Below are 19,197 nucleotides of genomic sequence, written 5' to 3'. Positions count from 1 at the left end.
CGGGTCCGACTTTCCCTATTTGTCTCTTCGTCTCTTCGGGGATCGATGGAGCTTACATATGATCGTGCTGGGTGGGCAGGAGAAGAGGTGGAGAAGAGGAGAGGAATCCTTGTGGGTGATTGAGTCTGGGAGGGGAAGGGGAAGGGATGGGGAGGGAGGCCTTGTGGATATAAATTTGCACACGCTGTATGCAAGAGGATTCAGGCCCCAACCCGCATCGGCCTGTGCTCTGTGTCACGAGCGAGCTGAGAGTGAACGATTCGCATTCTGCATATCTACTTCTTTCTTTTTTCCTTGCGATCCACCGAGCGTGAATCTACACAAGCAAAAAGTAAGCATGATATTTAGGCATGTCGTTCATGTCGTTAATCCCCGGGGCCTAGAGGGGAGGAAAACAAGCGCCGTGCGGACCGCGCGCTGCCATTCGTCAATCGCTGCCACCGCGAAATGCGCACGCCCCAGGCCGCGCCCGACAGACCAGTAATGCGGGCTGTAAGGCATGGTCAATAATGGGTCAAATTCGCCATCGCCATCTCCTCCCCCAAGAAATTATCTACCCGTCGATCCAGTCAATCCACCCACACCCAATAAACTTCATGATCGGGGATGGGTGTATGTAGAGTGTCGATGGGTAAAGTGAATCTCGAGCTGTAATACCGTTAATATTAGCCCACCCACCTACCACCTACTACAACCACCCAGCACCCATCCAGCACCACCCAAGCACCAAGCACCACATGGCGTCCCATCTCGTCCCCGTCCCTGTCCCCATCCCGTCGCCGTCCCCTTACCCGAAGCTTAAGGAGGAGGAGGAGGAGGAGGAGGAGCGCCCTGTGGTGGTAGTGGTGGAGGGGTACTTTCCACAATTTACATATATAAATTCCCACGCCCGTCGGGTCGCAGATCTGCCCTGGTTGATGGAGGGTTTTGCTGACCCGACTGATCAACCTCAACCACGCAAACATCCCATCCCACCAGCGCAGCCGAAACAAAAATCCAATCCCTTCGTCTGTTACTTTTTTGGCACGCTCCTGAATAAAGCGTGATCCGTCCACTCTCTTGTTTGTTTTATTTATTTTATTGGCCATGTGGTTCTGGAAATATGTTACGAAGGCCTTGGTGTTGGCCGCGGTGGTGGTGGTGTCGGTGCATGCGCAGGAGACGGATGTGGTGTTTACTTTCCCAACGCCCGGCGCAATAGTGCAGCCTGGGAGGGATATAACCATTACTTGGACTGTGAGTCCCACTCCCCCACACATACCCCTCGGCGTCCGCTGGAAGATGTAGCTGACGGATTGTTTTTTTGGCCAGTCGAATTCCCCAGGGCCAGTATCGTTGGTGCTTCAAGCCCCAGATGCAGAGATATCAATCGCTAGTATGTTCCCTCCTCCTCCTCCTCCTCTTCCTCCTGCTACTCCACATTCACCTCGTCCTCCCCATTCACCTCGTCCTCCCCATTCACCTCGTCCTCCCCATTCACCTCCCCTCTCCTCGAGCCATCACTCACACTCCACGCAGCCGACATCCCCAACACTGGCTCCCACACCTGGCGGATCCCACCGAGCACCTCGGGAGTATTCGCCCTATCCCTCCACACCTCCAACGGGATCACAACGATCAGCGAGCCATTCAACATATCCCCCAGCCCACCCGGGCCGCCAGGCCCCCCTTCACCAGCACCGACTCCACCACCAGGAGTCCTAACAACCCTCCTAATAATCACGACCTCGACCCTAACCAACGTCACGCACACCGCCACCGCAACGCAAAAGCCGCCGTCAATAACCGACACGACCCTCCTGCTAGACACGGCCTCGCCCACATCGACCGGCAACCCGACCTCTGCGCCCCCACCACTAATAACAACCGACACGGTAGTGGGTGGAGATGGCAGCGCGCCGCCAGCCGCAGTAATCGCTGGCGCGACTATTGGCGCCGCGGCGGGCGCCGCAGTGCTGCTGGGTGCGTTTTTCTGGTTGTGGAGGAGGAGGGAGAAGAATAGGGAGGGAGAGGTCAGTGATGGCGAGGAACAGAGGAATCGCGAGATGATCACCCGCGGCATGGGTGCGTATCCGGGGAGGCAGTTTGGTGGTCCTAGCAGTGGCGGCGGGGGGAATCTGGGCGGTGGTGCTGGGGGTGCGGGCGGTGCGGGCGGTGGGGTCGGGAGTCAGTACGCCGCCAGCAGTCTGGGTGCGGCCAGTCAGTACGCTGCCAGCTTTAGGACCGGTGGGAGCTTGAATGGCATGGAGCAGTATGCGGGCACCGGGGGCGGTGGGAGGGGCACGCTCGATGAGTATGGCCGCACCAAGGGGATGGTTAATAGGTTTTAGTGCAGATGTGGAAGGATGGGCGGGTGAGGGTAATGGTGGTCTTTGTCTTTATTGGACATGATTAATGTATACACGAATTACTTCTCTCCTGCTCCTGCTCCTGCGAGTTGGATCGTGGTGGTGGTGGTGGTGGTGGTGGTGGTAGTGGTGGTGTACCGTGTGAGGTGGAGGTGTCGACGACTCGGTACTCAATCTTTACGGTGCCACTACCTAGTTTGCAGGGCTCGTCGAGGGATGAGTGGGGTCGATGCTGGGTGTTGCGTGAGCTTGGAAGTAGAGTAGAAAGGGATGGTGATGTGGGTCAATTACACACCTAGGTTAAGTCAGTAGCAGAATGGGCCTCACGAGTGGCCATTCACTTCAACACATATCGAGGAACTCGTTGGCACCAGGCATCCAAGACTCAAATTCACTCGGACGGCAACCGACTGAGACGACAAAAAAGAAGAGATCGGTTGATATCATATGAATCATGTGAATCAGCAAGTCTTAATGCGCCGTTGGTAATGCCGTACTCGGACTCGACTCTATTGACACAAAGGAAAGCCCTTTCCCACTGATAATCCACAATCCACGGTCCACCACTGCCCACTCACTCACAGCAAGCGCTCTCCCACTGATAATCCACAATCCACCACCACCACTACTCACTCACAGCAAGCTCTCTCCCAGCGCACACCGCACCAGTGAGCAACCGGCCCTAACAGTCTCTCCCACAGCGTACGGGCTCCCCTGTTCGTTGATATGTGGGTTGACCTCGACCTGCGATCCCGATTATCAGCATCAATCCTCACATCCCAAGAAAAAGAAAACGACAAAGAAGCAACATACTAGATCCATCGCCACCAGCGCGCCAGACTCATGCACGCACTCGCAGATAAAGTCGCCCTCACGCAGCGTCAATCCGCCTCTAACGGGCGTCCCCGTACTCGGCGCCCACATTGGATCCAACGCATCCACGTCAAAGCTCAGGTGTATCGGGGAGTCGCCGACATACTCGAGTGCCATCTCCATGACCTTTCCGATACCATGTCGATCCACGTCGTGCATGCTAAACGCCTTGATGCCATTCTCCCTGAGGATCTTCTTCTCGCCGAGATCAACGTCTCTGAGGCCGATATAGACAAGCTTCTTGGGGTTGATCCTATGCTCCTCAGTGAGCCACCCGAAGACATCCGGGTTCTCCCGTGGGGCTTCTGCGAACCCCGCGAGAAACGCCACGGGCATGCCGTGAATATTCCCGCTTCCGGAGGAATGTGGCGTGTTGATATCGGCGTGGGCGTCAACCCATATCACGGCGATCTCCTTCCCGAGCCGCTCCCGAACCGCCTTCGCAGTCCCGCTGATGCTTCCAACCGCAATGCTGTGGTCCCCACCGAGCGTGAGCACTAGCCTCCCCTCCCGCGCGTGCTCGTACACTTGCATGGACAACGCCTGCGTCACGTTGGAAACTGTGACGGGTCGCAGCATGGGCTTGCTGGCCCCCGCTACGTGCAGTGGCGGGTCGGAGGAGGGCATGTATTCGGTGTACGAGTGCACGACCCCGTCGTGGTGGATCGTGTACGAGAGGTCGTCGTGCAGTGCCGTCAAAAGCCCCGCGTCGATTAGGGCTTGCGGTGCGGCGTCGACGCCGGATTTGCCCTAGAGGCGTCAGTACTACGAGCGGAGGAGGGGAGCGAGGAAGGCGAACCTGTCCGCCGGAGAAGCCGACGGCTACCACGCCCAGGTGGTGCTCCTTCCCTAGGTAGCGGTTGAAGATTGAGGACATGGTGGAGGATGGATGGATGGACGGGAGGTTTATTTGGAAGGAGAAAGAGAAAGAGAAAGCAGCTGCTGCCAAAAATAAAAAAATAAAAAAAACGGTGCGGCGGAGGAGGCAATGGAGTACGGTATGTGTGTAGGACCCTTTATCGTTGAAGGTTCCTGAGCACTATATGTATGTGGGGTGCGGGTAGGGAGGAGGACAGATAGCCAATCCCTGGACTGTATGACGTCCGTGGTAGTGGTGGTAGTGGTGGTGGTGATGAGGATAAAGGCGATAGGTATGATATGTGTCTCAGCTTGGGGCGTCAAAGAAGAAATTCCAATCGCCCACTCGAGGAGGAGGAGAGTGGGCATTCTTATACTCGAGCAGAGTGTCTTCCCGAAGCCCATCACGATCCCGCACAGCTCTAGCTAGGTGTCCGTAGCTAGAGTAGCTTTCGCGCAGCCAGCCAGCTATCTGAAACCCCACCACACGTTTACCTATCGGAGCTCGCCGCATCTACCCGCCCCGCAACGCAGTGCAACGCAGCGAAAAGCCTGAAAGCCTCCCGACCGATCTAACACTTAACGGCAGGCCGCAGGCCGCGCATGCCACGAGACCCGGTGTCGGCATCGGGTCTAACACTTAGAGGTAGGTGGGGCGTCCCGGTGTCCCCCGTTCGGCTCCGCTGTCACTTAGAGGTAATCGAAGCCGCGCCTCTTTACGTACGTCTGACACCCCCCCTCTCCGCCGTCCGGGTCTGGGCGGGCCCTATCGTCGCCCCGAATTCCGAAGCAAATATAATAGGTAATGGGAATGGGAATGGGCTTGGGATTGGGGGTCATCGTCGTGCCCGCCGAGAGTAAGCGTTGGAGATTTTGTTTCGGGAGTTCTTTAGGAATTATTTTGCTCGGTTGGAGGTGGAGAATATTGGCACGTGATAGTGGGACATGAGATGTCACCCATGGAACATCATCAGTCGTTGTGTTTCGTGACAGGACAAATACCAGCTTCTCCCTTCTAGTTAATGTAATTTATCCTACAGTCATCAATCCCACCAGTCCTCCCAATAATCCACCCATAATAAAACAGTTATCAAAAGCCTTGTCGGTATGATCATAAAGCAAGCCATCAATCCCACCAGTCCTCTCAATAATCCACTCATAATAAACAGTTATCAAAAGCCTCGTCGGTATCATAATCCATCAATCGCCGGTCTGAAACAATGAACTTTCCCGGGCTACGACTCCTTCCCAGGCTACTCATCCTCTTCGCTAACTCTCGCCCTGACGAACTCCAGGGCCTCCTCCAAATCCAAGAAACAGTCCCGGACCAGATCAAGCTGTTGTAACCCCTAGGTATATCAGCTACTGCCACCACTACTAATCACAAACACACAACTTACCGGAACCTTCACCTTCTCCGCCGCACGATCAGTTGTCTCAGCAGCCGCACGAGTATAAGTAACGCCCTCCACAACAATCGTCGGCTGCGGCCCCTCCGTGAGAGACCTCTTCTCGAGTGTCATAAACGGCGTCGGCGTGACCATCGTTGGCAGATCCACGCCCAGATCCTCGACCAGCGCCGTTCTATACTTCTCCGCGTCCGTAAACTGTGTGGAAAGTCCCTTGACCCCCAAAAAGAAGTCTCGGAACTCGGCGAGGAGCTCTTGCTTGTCGTCTGCTTCCCCCTGCTCTCCCGACTCGTCTTCGACTCCTTCGTCGACTTCGACAACTTCGTCTCCCTCGCCGCGAGTGCGGTTGCAACGCTTAGCTTTTCCCCCGCAACGTGTGCAGCTGCAATTCGTGCAGTTGCATTGTGTACAGCTGCAACGCGTATCTCCTCCCCCGGCACCAGCGCAGTCGCAACGCTTAACTGCGGGAGCAGGAGCAATGGTGGTGAGCTTATCTCCTCCCCGTGCACCAGCGCAGTCGCAACGCTTGACTGCGGGAGCAGGAGCAACGGTAGTGAGCGGGACGGCAGCATCGGCAGCAGCAGTGGCAGCAGTGGCAGCTGGGCCATCGACGGGAACAGGAACAGGATGAGACTGAGGAGTGGCGGCGGGGGTACAGACCCACGCCTGCGTCCCGCCAGCGAGGGTAGTGGTGGCGATACTCACACCTGCAAGCTCCTCTGCACGAGGGACGACGAAAGCGCCGGCGTTCGTGGTGGGGACGGACATGCTGCTGTAGGCTAGGATGAAGTTATCGTCCTGTCCAGCGAGGAGCTCGGGGACGACGGGGGAGGTGTCTGAGTCCGGGATCGCAATGGAGTTGATCAAGGCTGGGAACAGTAGCGGGAGGAGGAGGAGGTGCATTTTGGAATCTGGCAGTGGTGGTGGTGAGGGAGAGCAAAAACTTCACGAACTGAAGATTGAGGAGCAAAAGCCTGGATGATCAGGAGCAAAAGCCTGGATGATCAGGTGCAAAATCGTAGTGGAAGGAGGAGTAGTGGGGAGTGTGAAGGGTGATGGGAGTATGGACAGAGAGACAGTGGGAGAGAGAGAGACGAGAGAAGGGCCAGGCTACTCTGATATGTAAACCTGCAGGCGGCCGCTTTTGGGTATTTCCCACTAAGCTCGCCCATCTGTCAGCCTTTCTCTATGGCACTCGTAACCCACCTGTCAACACAAGTCGGGCTCGAACTGCTATGTTCAGTAGCATTTCTTCAGAGTCTCAGCTTCCAGTGAGAAGAGCCTACTATAGAGCTGTTGATGGAAAGCATTTACCACGCCGCGAGTGCCCTCGCAGTGAAACGAACGTTTTTTCTGCGGACCTTTACTTCTGCATGAGCGGTAAGTGGTGAAGAAAGTTACGTCGTCACAGCCTGGCGAACTCAAAAGCCAGGACAAGTAATGTGGGAAAAGTGAATTACCTAGGACACGCAATGACCATTCGCAATGGACATTCGCAATGAATATCGCAACGGTTATGCGCAATGAGGGAAGGGAAGAGCTCGGGATTTTGGGAGGGTAGCTGTCGTCCAATAGTACATCATTTCTTGTTTTTCTCGTCGTATATAAACTGTCCACCTATGTTGTCCGCTCTTTTTGTTTCTCAACCAAGTACTCGGTCAATTCAATCTCTTGTTTCCTTCTCTCTCTCCACATCCCGTCCGTACGATCATACTTCCGCACCGCCCATCGACAAGTGGCGTGTTGGTACATACCTACGTCGTGGCGGAGAAGGGGAGGGAGGAAGGGATGGAGCGTTATACGGTTATGGTCGAAGTTAAGCATGGTGGGTCACTCGGTCATCACTTTGATGCTGTAACTTGTGTCACCTTCGATTCGGCAAGGGCATGCGACAATAAATTGATGTTCTCTCTCTCTCTCTCTCTCTTGATTCGGCAAGGCAGACCGTCCCATCCTTATTGGTGCCTACGGTTGTGTTTCATTCCGCACATGTGGAGCGTAGCTAGGAATCGATTTGGCTGGTTCACCCCGAGTAGGCAGTAGGTACATATCTTACGAAAGAAAACCTCCACGGCAACTATATACAGTTTTGCAGCACCGAGCCGTGTGCAAGAAGCTCTTTCAACCGCCTGCACCTAAACAACTCCCCATACCTAGTTTGAAGAAGCCCTGGAATGGACTTCTCTGATGATCAAAGGGTTAGTTGGAGGCATGTGTAGACGGATCCAGGTGGGTGCCGTTCAGTTCATCGTAACTGCGAATTCCATCGTCCAAGACACCAGTTTCACTGCAGACGATCGCCTGATTGCTTGAAGCTTCGGCCGCACCTGGACTAAACAACGCGTGGCCCTATGATGAACTTTGAAGTGACATTCGGTGAGAAGAACGGCTTTAGCTGCCTTCTCCCTAGGAAATACAACAAGAGGAAAGCTTCTTCTCGTCTTCTCTGCGTCCCTTCGCTGCATAGCAGCCCAGTTCTCGACGGTTGTCCTAAACCTTCGCGATGCTTGTGTACCGTAACGGTCCGGCAGTAGCTTTCTGTCCGTCCAATGCCGATTCCGCCCCCAGCTCCGTCCCGAACCGTCGCCGTGAAGTCTTCGCCCCTCGGCATTCAGACCGACGTGCGCAGGAGCTTCGTTCTCCTCACGGTCGTCCTGAATGGAACTTTTGTTATCGCATACGGCCTTGCTCAACTATGGCAACCACAAACCCGACCTTTCCTGCCATCATGGAAGGTGATGTGTGCGGTCAAGTTCACGTCATCGACTAGCAACATCAAGGAGTGAGTATCTAATCGAATCAGATCATCTTATCTACCATCTACAGTCAATCAAATCAATCGCAGCCGTGCGATTTAGATGATCCGATAACCACGGGTGGCTACGAACAACAGAACGCAACACGCGTACGCCGTACGGCAACCAACTATCCATCCATCCGTTATCCAGACCATGGCGAGAACCTGGAGTCTGGAGAAAAGAACAGGTATCCTCCTTGTCCGTCCGTACTCATACCCAGTAGAGTACTAATAGTTGCGACGCATATGTAGATCGCCATCGATGCTTCCCAAGTTCCCAAGCTGTCCCAAGTTCCCATCCATCCTTCCATCCATACATCATACATCACACAAGCAAGAAGGAGTTACGAAACAGGGCTGACGTCTTACCCCCGTCCCCTCCCTGAGCCACCCTTCCACCCTCCCCGCCCTGCCCCCGGTCCGTCCGGCCCCCACGAAAGAGAGAACGGGGGTTTCACATCTCGCCCCACAACAAAACGAACCGGGCCGAAACGAACGAAGCGAAACGGGAAGCCCGTGAATGGAAAGCCACAGAGAAAGAAAGAATTGGAGGCTCGGAGCCGCAACTTGCTTGTCAAAATTTGAGATTCGTCCTTGCATCGGACGGCCGATGTACGCATGCTAACAGCCGCACCGGCGCATCGTCATCCTGCAGTGCGTACAGGAGTCGCCGTCGTCGTGACAGTCCGCTAACTACCTAGAGTACTGTACTATGGAGTGGAGTGGGGTGGAGTACATATCATACCATAGCTAAGGCAGGGCAACCGAAGACTGGCTCGTAGTTGCTATTCTCTAGCGAGTGAGGCAGAGGGAGGAGGGAGAAGTTCATTTCCGCACCTACATACGTCTGCTGGAGCAGTTATGTTATGTAGAGTAGTTGCATAGAAGGACCAGGAGGATCTGCTAGTGAAGTTTGTTCGGGGAATCAGGGGGAAGGGGGGAGATTATTCTTGGGGGGCGGGTTGGAGTCAAAGCGGTCGCTTTATTCCAGCAGCCTCCGTCGCAACTCAACTCAACTCACGAGCCGTTCGCTGTTCTGTTGGAGATGGCTGGTAGTTTATGTAAGTAGAGTGAGTACTGGTATGATACTTGTGTGATGTGCGTAGAGATGTGCAGAGAGAGGAACGAGTAGAGGAGGTATCCATCGTTGGTTATGGGTGGTGATGGGCACATGCGGGATTTTGGAGAGGTTGGGCTGGGCTGGGACTCTGGCAGCGGCAAGCCAGTCCTGCAGAGCTGCAGAGAAGGATGGATGGATGGACGGACCAACGCCCAACGAAGGGAATGGCCAGCCAAGTCCAACTTCACCCTAGAACGCGAATCTGGCGATTCTGGCGAACGAGGAAACAGGAAGGAGCAGGAGGGAGTTCTAACTTCTCAGTCAACTTGGGAGAAGCAAAGAGGCTTCGTTTTTTCTCTCTCTTTCTTTCTTTCGGCTGGGGAATTCCGGTTCAGGAGAGTGTGGATGGCTGCTCTGGATTTTATCTGACAACACATCACCAACCACCACCTCCACTTCCTCCACTTCCTCCACCACACCCTTCTTCTTGTTCTCACCCTTCTGTCGTGCTTCTCTGCAGAATTTTGTTTTGTTTCCTCCCCTCGATCCTCCGACTGACGACGTTTCCTCAACAAACAAAGCGCCATAATAAGAAATAATAATAGTAATACTGATCCACACCACCACCTCACTGAACACTTCTCTACTATCGACGTCGAACAGCATTCCATTTCTTCCCGAAACACGGAGAGAAAGGGAAGAAGCGGAACATCATATTTATCGGAAGCAGCAGCGCCACAGAGTCGCTTCCTAGACAAACAAGGGAACGGACGTGCAGAAACAGCAGGAAAACAAAAACAAAAAGACCGAAGGAGAAAAGAAGAACATGTTGCAGATACTCTCGTAGCATCTCCGATAGAGTTACTCCGTCTCCGTACCGTATTCGATCGCAGTTATTCTTTTCCAAAACACCCTCCGATCTCTCTCCTTCTCCTCTTCCACCCTCTTCTCCGCCTCGCGAGTCGCGCTCCTCCTCTTCTAAAACAAAACAACTCACAAGATCAACACAACCCACACCTCAAAAAAAAAAAACCATTGACATCAACACGTTCCGGTGCCCACGTAACCCACACCCATCCCACTCCCATCCACATCCCTCCCTTCCTCCAACTCCCCCCCTCCCCCTAGTTTCCCGCCCAATCCGCTCCTCGAAACCTCCATCCAGCGCCAGCATCGAACCAACCAACTCCTCTCGCGCCCAACCTCCCTCTCCATCCTCCATCCAACCCTCTCTCACCACCACCTTCTTGCTCAGCGCATCCCATTCTCAATCATAGTACTCGACGAACCCACGATCCCTAGTCCAGCCCAGCTGCTTACTCCCGCCTACTGCGCGACCCTACCAAAAACCCCCGTCGACCGGTAAACTCAACTGTACTGAGACCGTACTCTAGAGCAAACTAGTAGGAGGCAACTTTACCCCTACGAGTGGAAAGTCGCCCTACCCACACTCTCCCTACATACGAACGCACGTACCGACCCCCCCAACATCCCTATCATGAGCGAGGAGGAAAACACACGCGGCCGGATCTCGGACCCAAGGCCAACTCCCTTAACAACAATCAACACAACCTCGACGAACGGAGTCAGAACGCGAAAGCCGTCGCCGTCCCTCGCCGCAAGAATCAAGATGCTCGAAGCCGACGCCGAGAAACGGAACTACCACAGCAGACTCTCGCCCAGCCCATCGCCGCACCGCCGCCATCGCTCGCGCTCCAGGGGCTCGGATGCCTCGGGCGTGTCGTCCGCCATCGAAGTGCCGACGAGTATCCCGACCTCCAATCTCGACGTCCGATCGATGCCGCCGGCCAAAGACCTGCCGCCCACTCCCATTGAAGACGAACGTGGCGGAGATCATCCGCTGTTGGACGATGCGGTTGCAGCTGCAGCATGCGGAGTGGGTGCTGGTGGTGGTGGTGGTATTTGTGGCGCCAATGAGGGGTTCGCAACGCAGCAACAGCCACTGACAACGCCTACTACTCCTCCGGCCGACACGTCAGTCGCGTTTCCGGGTCTCGAGGATGATGATATTAATGTGTATATGTCTGGCGGCGGCGGCGGGTCGTGGGGAGGAGAAGGCCTGAAGCGTCGTTCGAGTGTGCATTCGCTTTCGAGGATCTCTTTTTTCCGCCCAACTCAGCCGACTTACGAGCTTATCACTACCGTTGAGTGAGGATCTCAAGGACCGTATCTGCAAGCTGGCTACCTCGGCAGACATGTGTGACGCGCTCATGAGCGCGGGGAGCCAGATCGGCCGATGGATCGATACCGCGAAAAAGGTACTGACGGGTCTCGACGCCGAGGATGATGTCGAATGGGCAGCTCAGGGACGGGAATCGCTCAACGAGGTCGATATCGCCGTACGGAAGTTTTCGGGTCTCATCAACGTCTACGTCGAGCTTATCGATGAGCTACAACGTCGGCCCGATAGCGATGAACTCGACTCTCAGACCCTTGTGGATCTCGTCAGCACCACCGAGGCCACCGTCGACGGATGGCGATCGATCGAGGAACTGCTCAAGGGCGTTAAGGACCAGGTGGAGACCGCCATGGAGTGGACCGAGTTGTGGACGACCATACTTCAGGACATACAAGCCGAACTGGATGCGTGCCAGACTTTGGTGTTCGAGCTCGAGGAGAAGCGACATCGGTCGATGATGGGTGAGAACGGGGCGCCAGCAGCAGGAGGGTCGGTGGATATCGACACGCTGGAGACCATCATGGAGGAGAACCCCGGAATGTTCCCCGTAGCCAACGGCAAGACGGCCACAGAGATCGAGGACAGCTCGCTGCTCGGCCTGTTCGCCAGGATGCAGCCGTTGCGCGCCAGCTTGGACTTTCTACCCATGAGACTGCAGAGCTTCCAGTCGAGGGCACAGGATATCTTCCCCACGGCAATGCGACGAGCTGGAATCGAGGCGGAAGCAGTTGGAACGGAAGTGGAAGAAGCTGAACGGCGACGCCGATAGCCTTAAGAAGGAATTGGGCGAGGATAGGTGGGTCGCCATCTTCCGCAATGCTGGCAAGCAGGCGACACAGATGCTCGATTCGATAGACAGGAGCATGCACAAACTCAAGGAATCGGTGATTGCGTGGGAAGAGAGCGGTGGTCGGGCCGAGCGGGATCTTCAGAAGAAGATGGAAAACTACGAGGCGAAGAAGATGCATTAACGGTTCGTTGGCGCGCGCGCGGCTCTGAGCTTTTTCGCGACCGCAGGAATTTTTTCTGACGGTGCGTTTTTCTTATAGGAAGTGCAATCCAACGGACGTTCTCGATCATCGGCAAGGGAATCAATGATCGATTTACCGTCAACGGCGAGATCATCCGACTCGATGCGTCGCTGCGGATGCGCTGGCGATACCTCGAGGACCAGATGGGAGAGCTCGATCAGACGCTCTTGGACCTACAATTGGACACGCAAGCGTTGCGCGACTCCATCTCCTCGCTTGCGTCCCTCGATATCACTTCGGGCAGAAACACCCCCGGTAGCTCTCCGGCAAGTTCGGTCCAGCTCAATCCTTCAAAACCTCGAGGCCAAGAACGCAAACGGTCTCCCGCTCCGATACGACGTCCCGGGAGCTCTATCGGTGGAAGCCCTGCTAGGCGCAGTGGCCGCCACTCGTCCGCCTCGTCTACGCCACCAACATCGCCGTGGGGAAATTCAAATCCCTACTCCTCAATGTCGATGGGCCGCTCCATCTCGAGTCCCAGCGCTGCTGGCTCATACGCTTCGTATGCGTCGTACGCCTCGTCTCGTACGTCCGACATCAAACCGTCGCGACCCTCGGTGGAACGTGAGCAACAAAGTGGAGGACGGCTCGATCGGCCACAACTTCAAGCCGCTGACGCTCACGACACCCTCTCCGTACCGCAAGGTGGCACCTCCTACGGCCGCCAGCCGTCGCAACTCGTCGTCGCTCGGATCACGAATCCCGATGCCGAGCCCACTCAGTCAGGAAAACACGCCATCGCCTGGGTCGCCCAGTCACCTCCGCAACGGCCTCTACTCCCCGGCATCGAGCAGACGCACCAACGGCTACCCTCGTCTCACCGAGCCCGACCACTAGACCCCCGCCTACGACACCAAGCTAGCTCCGGCAGACTTCGCCAGGGAACGCCCACGCCGTTCGATTCGAACGACCACCACCACCCTAGCACGCCGGGAAGTCCAAGCATAAATGTGCGTCCCGCTAGCGCCATGGCTAGCGGTCGTCTCAGCAGTGCCAGCGGCCGCAGGAGCAGCATGTTGCCGAGACCAACGTCACCCGGGAGCAAGAGGATGAGCCTGCCGTTCGGAGCGATCATGGGACCGGATGGGAAGCCGAGGTGGAGACATTAATTCAGTGAAAGCTTTTTTATTCTTTTTCATTTTTTTTCTTTTCGATATATTCCTTTTCTGCGATACCATTTCACGGGGTTTTTGTATTTTTTCTTTTTTATGCTGTTCCACTCCGTTTTTTTTTTACCGGAAGACCAAACTCATTTTTTCTTGTAACATTAACTTTTTTTTTCTCTCCCCCCTCCTATCTAACTATAGCTGGCTTCGGGTGTGGCGGGGGAGTTTCATCTCCATCTTTTTAACTATTTGCTTTCTAGGGATTCATGTTTTTTTTTTGCTTGCTTGCTTGCTTGCTTGCTTGTGAGGATGGCGGGCGGTGCGGGTGCGGGGCGGGGCAAGGCGGCGGGGTGGTGAATGGCGTTGGCATATTTTTCAGTTTTTGCGTTTTCCTTGCCTGTTGTTTTTGATATCGCATATCCTTCTTACTTCTTTCTCTTCTTTCTTCTTTTTCTTCTCTTCTTCTTTCTTCTTTCTTCTTCTTTCTTCTTTTCTTCTTTTTCTTTCTCTTTCTTTCTTCTGTTCTTCTTCTTTTCTTTCTTTTCTTCTTCGTCTTCTTTTCTTTCTTCTTTCTTCTCTTTCTCTTTCGTTCTTCTTTTCTTTCTTCTTCTTTCTTCTTTCTTCTTCTTCTCTTCTTTCTGTCTTTTCTTCTTTTTCTTTTTCTTTCTTCTTCTTTTCTTCTTTTCTTTCTTTTCTTTTTCGTTCTTCTTTCTTCTTTTCTTTCTTCTTTTCTTTTCTTTTTCTTTTCTTCTTCTTTTCTTCTTTCTTTTCTTCTTTCTTTCTTTCTTTTCTTCTTTCTTCTTCTTTTTCTTTCTTCTTTTTCTTTCTTCTTTTCTTCTTTCTTCTTCTTTCTTCTTTCTTCTTTCTTCTTTCTTCTTTCTCTTTCTTTTCTTCTTTCTTCTTCTTTCTTCTTCTTCTTCTTTCTTCTTCTTCTTTCTTTCTCTTTCTTCTTCTCTTCTTTCTTCTTCTCTTCTACCTTGGTTCTGATATGAAACCTCAAACCTGAAACCCCCCTGTATGTGTGTGCGTTTACTTCTTTTTATTGGGTTGGGATTGGTGGAACGAGGGGGGGCTTTGTTTGCGGGATTGAATGGGATGGAGGGATACTCGGGATGAAAGGGAACGCTGGGAGGACTTGGGAGGATGTTTGTGCTTTCTGCTTTTCCGAAAAGGGAGAGGTGTGTAGATAGGAGGATCTGATCTATGGCTACGGTTTACCATGGTTTATAAGAGTTATGGATGATTGCGAATCGGGAATCGGAAATCGGGATGAGTGATGGGTTTTAGTATCATAGGCAACTTGGGCACTTACTTGGGCACTTGTTTTTATGGATGGGGAATGTTGGATCATATTTTATACAGCCATGGTTAATTGCATACAAACGCTGTCTGATTAATGTTTCGTGATTCAAAGTCAACCGTCATTCTCTCGTTTCCAAGCACAAGACTCTCGAGACATGTACAAGATCTACAAGATGTATCGCCAGCCACCGGTTGGATAGGTTCCACGATAACTGGAATAAACCAGACTATCCACGAATATCCTCCGCCACCGCCGCCGCAGTTCGTGCGTGGTTCGCACGGGGATCGTACGAGGATCGTACATACGGGTATCCTGACTATTCGACGATTGATGAGTTCCGGCTCTCCTTGGATGGGGAGACTTGGGCTTGGGCTTGGGCTTAGGCTTGGACTTGGACTTGGAATATCCAACATCGACTGTTGCTGTTGCTGTTGTTGTTGCTATTGCTATTGCTATTGCTATTGCTATTGCTATTGCTGTTGCTAGTGCTGTTGCTAGTGCTGTTGCTATGTTTCTGTTTCTGTTTCTGTTCGACGGCCGTTGAGTATACTATACATACCAACCTAGGTACCTACTATGGCTATGATAAAGTCCGCTAGATATACTACGTCGCCGTGGTGTGAAGGTTTGGATATTTGGTACCTTCTCGTTGGCAACGACCTCACCTCACCGAGTGATTATCTAACGATGCTCTACCAAAGTGACGAGTGACGACTCATTCACACCAAAAACGACAGAACTACAAAGTACACAAAACAGCAGACAAAACTCCCCAAGAAAGACACAAAAGGAGAACCCCACCCCAAGAAAAACAGATACTAAGGTAACGCGACCCGTCAGCCGTCCCGGAACACCAAACTCGTACAGAACACACAAAGAAAGAAAGCACGCTCGCAGGCAGAGACAAAAGTTGGCCAAGTAACTACTAGGTAACTAACTATGTGGTAGATAGTCCGCTGAAATCAAGCGCAAAAACACCAGAATCAGAATCAGTAGTATCCACCGCCCACCGCCCCTCCGTACGCCCTCAGTTCTCATCATCATCATCCTCAGAATCGACCACCGTGCGTCCCATGGGTCCCATTCTAGAGTCCTTCTTGCGCTTCAATAGCGGTTGCTGGAGGGTGGTGGGGGTGGGATCATTGACCGAGCTCCACGTCCTATCCGCCGCCTTGCCCTTTCCCTTGTCATTCTCCTTCTTGGTGGCTGCGCCTTCCGCAACCTCATCGTCATCATCATCAGAGAGCACGACGACGCGCCTCGCCGTCGAGGCCGCCGAGGCCGCCGAGTTGCGCTTGGGTTTCTTCTGCTTCTTCCTAGCGATCCTCTCGTTCCTGGCGATCCTCTCTTCCCTAGCGATCCTCTCTTCGTCGGAGCCGACAGCACCTGCTATGGACCGCCGGCTAATCGCGGCTAGGTCGTAGCTACCGGGGCTGATGGCGCTGGCGCGGCGAGTACTACGGTTGAGGCGGGCGGTGGGCGTGGCTTTGGGCGCGGAACGCGGGGCCGTGGTAGGTGCTTTCGGGAAATGGATGGCGTTGTGGTCGGCTGCCTGGTGTTCTATGCCGGGGGTGCGAGCGGCGATGGGTGAACTGGAGGGGAGGCGCAGAGGAGACTCGTCGCCGGCCGGCTGCGCGGGCATCATGCGTGCGATGGGGGCTTGGAGGGCGGGGGATTGGTCTGGGTCTGGGTCCGAGACACGCAGGCGCTTGGTCGACGGGCTGGAGGCGCCGCCGTTGGTGTCGTTGGTGGACGTGCGAGGCGGCTTCTCCGTCGGTGTGGGCGTCTTCTGGAGTCTCATCCGCTTCTTCCCTTTACCCGTATGCGTCGCATTCTTGTCTGTGGGATTTGGTCCCGTCGCCTCGTCGCCGTTCATCCTCTTGGCCATCTCCAGCAGCGTCTCAAACACCTCCTTGCTGTCGACGTGAGCCACCGGCAGAAGCTGCGCATGGTTGAATCGTATTTGTCCATTATCGAACGCGGCTCTCACCTGACGCTCGGTGTAAAACTGGCCAAAGATGTTGCGGCACATTGCTTTTCCGGCGGAAGAGGTGAGTACATACGCGACCCATGCGTTCTTCTGCGCATCACTGAGACCGAGCCCATGACTTGCCCACTCGGCCACATCCCATTCGCCCCAACGGTATATACCGCAGTATGAGTACTTCTCCGAGTCCGGTTTCATTCGGCAGAATACCGGGAATGGAGCGTCAATGTCCACGTGTAGCTCCATGGCAGCTTCAAAATCCAAGAGATCGAGATTCTTACATGGACTCTGGGGCGAGGTGGGAAGGGCGACGCAGAGTGATGGGTCTAGGAGCAGCGCATAGGTCCAGGGGGAGGAGAATCTGTTTTTGATCTTTCCATTGGCCCGCGAAAAGGTCGCAATCGCTCCTGAGCGTCGACCGGAGCCGAAGGTTGCGCGGATGATTCGCTCGGTTACATTGAGGGATGGTGGAAGGGGAGAGGGAGAGCGCTGTGGAGAGGGGGGGAGGGAGCGGGAAGGCGTGATCGTACTGGAGGGCACTGAGGGTGTTAGCAGAGAACGTCTTACTAGAAGAATGGCCTTACCTGGTTCCGGTTCCGGTTCCGATTCTGAGAGTTGTTCTAGCTCCGGTCTGTTCGCCTGCGCTGTCCTCGCGTTCTGCATCCTCTCTGGCTCCTTTCCCTTCCCTTTCCCATTCGCCTTCACCGTCTTCCTGGTGCCATTCTTAGTCGCGGTGTCCATGTTTTCCATCAGCTGATTCAACTCAAACTCAGTCTCGTCATGCACATCCGCAACCTGGTCAGACTCCATCAACACGTCCTCATCCTCCTCCAGGACCCGCTCCTCAACAACCTCCTGCTTTCTCAGCGCATCTCGCTCCCCCCGCGCTGTCTTCGCCTTCAACTTGAGCCTATCAACATCCTTCGCCAGTGCTTTGATCGTCTTTTTGACCTGCTTCCTCAGCGCATCATGGTCAGCCACAAGTAGCTTTTGGTTAGCTTCCAACTGCTTCTGGTTTTCTTCCAGCCGGGCTTTTTCATTTTTCCATTCCTCCAGATCTTTGACCCGAGCGCGAAGGGCTGTAACTTCGGCGCGGAGCGAGAGTTCCGAGTCGGAGTCTAGAGGGATGGTTAGAGCGAGAGCGGGGGCGGTAGGGGTACGGAAATAGAGTTACCGCTGTCGCCAGAAGCGGGGGCAGAGTCAGAGCCCGACACGGACGCGGAGACTCGGCGCAACAGCGGCATCTTGCTTTCACTCTTGTCTTCTACTTTCGCAGTGGGCTAGAGAAACGTTGTTGCAATTGATGGTGCCCCACGATCACCAGTGGCAGGTGAGGGAGGGAGGGCGGAGTGATTGAGCGTTGAGATGAAGGGTGCAGCGAGGGTAGGGTTATTGCCCCAGTCATCCCTTGCCTTCTAAATATTGTTCGGGGGGTGACGTGAAAGGAACAGGGTCACGACTCAGACTCGCGAGCGCGTCTGGACGGCAGTAGTGGTAGCTACCTGTAGTCCCGTGACTACCCCGCACTAGGGAGCTCTTTGGTAACTATAGTACTATACCGTGGCAAAACACAGGTAGAAACTGACATCAAATTTACACCATGTCTACAAGGGATATATTTTTTTTCTTGCAGTTAGAGTAAACCTAGTACTAATCCTGTGCATATGAAGATTCCAATTTAATCAGATTCCGCATCTATTTTCGATACCACTTGCAAGAAGCTCTTTGTGGGTTCATATCTCGAGGGAAGGTAACCCGTGTCACGGTTCAGAAATCCTTGCCTTAAGTAGCTACTGGGATGATGGCCTTCAGCCATCCAAATACCTTTTGGTCGAGTGGTATAGTACTTTCCCAGTGTACTTTATTACAATAGTAACGGTTGATGATAACCAACAGCGATACCAATGTATTCCCATATGCCTGAGGTATGTTGCCTGCTTGCTGGGTGTAACAGTCCGGCCTTACTGGTGGACTAGTCCGTCCGACAGACACGTCCGCACGGACTGGATGTATGTAGTCCAGTCCAGTCCAAGGTTCAGGACGGACGGAGTGGACTATGGAGAACACTGGGCTGTGGCAAAGAAAATTTGGCCGGCGCCGCTGCCACTAAAGTTCGGTTCACGGTTCCGTTCACAAGCACAGAATTGCAAGCACAGAATTCACAGAACCTCCGTTTTTCGGTGCACCTGCGACCACCCACTAGCACCAGCTAGCCTGCTGTTTAC

The 19,197-nt window shown here is 54.0% G+C and overlaps 6 protein-coding genes across 6 annotated transcripts; 2 read left to right on the top strand and 4 right to left on the bottom strand.

Moving 5' to 3' along the window:
• The first annotated feature begins 715 nt into the window (after window positions 1-715).
• BZA05DRAFT_458211 (uncharacterized protein) lies at window positions 716-2,405 on the top strand. The gene is made up of 3 exons (XM_051487597.1): window positions 716-1,236; window positions 1,312-1,375; window positions 1,519-2,405. Exons 1-3 carry the CDS (start codon window positions 1,087-1,089, stop codon window positions 2,328-2,330), a joined length of 1,026 nt encoding a protein of 341 aa, XP_051336935.1. The 5' UTR covers window positions 716-1,086; the 3' UTR covers window positions 2,331-2,405.
• Window positions 2,406-2,768: 363 nt separating this feature from the next.
• On the bottom strand, window positions 2,769-4,530 carry BZA05DRAFT_406448 (uncharacterized protein). The gene is made up of 3 exons (XM_051484508.1): window positions 4,021-4,530; window positions 3,162-3,971; window positions 2,769-3,092 (listed from the first exon to the last, which is right to left on the bottom strand). Exons 1-3 carry the CDS (start codon window positions 4,096-4,098, stop codon window positions 2,982-2,984), a joined length of 999 nt encoding a protein of 332 aa, XP_051336933.1. The 5' UTR covers window positions 4,099-4,530; the 3' UTR covers window positions 2,769-2,981.
• BZA05DRAFT_134931 (uncharacterized protein) lies at window positions 3,997-4,530 on the bottom strand. Its single transcript, XM_051478834.1, has one exon. It carries the CDS (start codon window positions 4,482-4,484, stop codon window positions 4,128-4,130), a length of 357 nt encoding a protein of 118 aa, XP_051336934.1. The 5' UTR covers window positions 4,485-4,530; the 3' UTR covers window positions 3,997-4,127.
• A 549-nt stretch (window positions 4,531-5,079) lies between these two features.
• BZA05DRAFT_438176 (uncharacterized protein) lies at window positions 5,080-6,504 on the bottom strand. The gene is made up of 3 exons (XM_051486481.1): window positions 6,194-6,504; window positions 5,480-6,154; window positions 5,080-5,428 (listed from the first exon to the last, which is right to left on the bottom strand). The coding sequence occupies exons 1-3, from the start codon at window positions 6,389-6,391 to the stop codon at window positions 5,333-5,335; spliced, it is 969 nt and encodes a 322-aa protein (XP_051336932.1). The 5' UTR covers window positions 6,392-6,504; the 3' UTR covers window positions 5,080-5,332.
• Window positions 6,505-11,462: 4,958 nt separating this feature from the next.
• BZA05DRAFT_406440 (karyogamy protein) lies at window positions 11,463-14,015 on the top strand (the record flags this gene model as incomplete). The annotated part of the gene is made up of 5 exons (XM_051484507.1): window positions 11,463-12,163; window positions 12,225-12,454; window positions 12,595-13,105; window positions 13,146-13,330; window positions 13,414-14,015. Coding segments are annotated over 5 exons (1,899 nt in total), but the record flags the coding sequence as incomplete, so codon positions are not given.
• A 1,643-nt stretch (window positions 14,016-15,658) lies between these two features.
• BZA05DRAFT_406437 (uncharacterized protein) lies at window positions 15,659-18,432 on the bottom strand. Its single transcript, XM_051484506.1, has 3 exons — window positions 18,147-18,432; window positions 17,557-18,090; window positions 15,659-17,511 (listed from the first exon to the last, which is right to left on the bottom strand). Exons 1-3 carry the CDS (start codon window positions 18,214-18,216, stop codon window positions 16,013-16,015), a joined length of 2,103 nt encoding a protein of 700 aa, XP_051336930.1. The 5' UTR covers window positions 18,217-18,432; the 3' UTR covers window positions 15,659-16,012.
• Between the last annotated feature and the right edge of the window lie 765 nt (window positions 18,433-19,197).

Source organism: Tricharina praecox (assembly GCF_024521635.1).
Source record: "Tricharina praecox strain CBS 144465 chromosome Unknown BZA05scaffold_23, whole genome shotgun sequence".
NCBI classification, from domain to species: domain Eukaryota; kingdom Fungi; phylum Ascomycota; class Pezizomycetes; order Pezizales; family Pyronemataceae; genus Tricharina; species Tricharina praecox.
The sequence above is the reverse complement of the archived record's forward strand: the minus strand, read 5'-3'. Positions and strand labels throughout refer to the sequence as shown.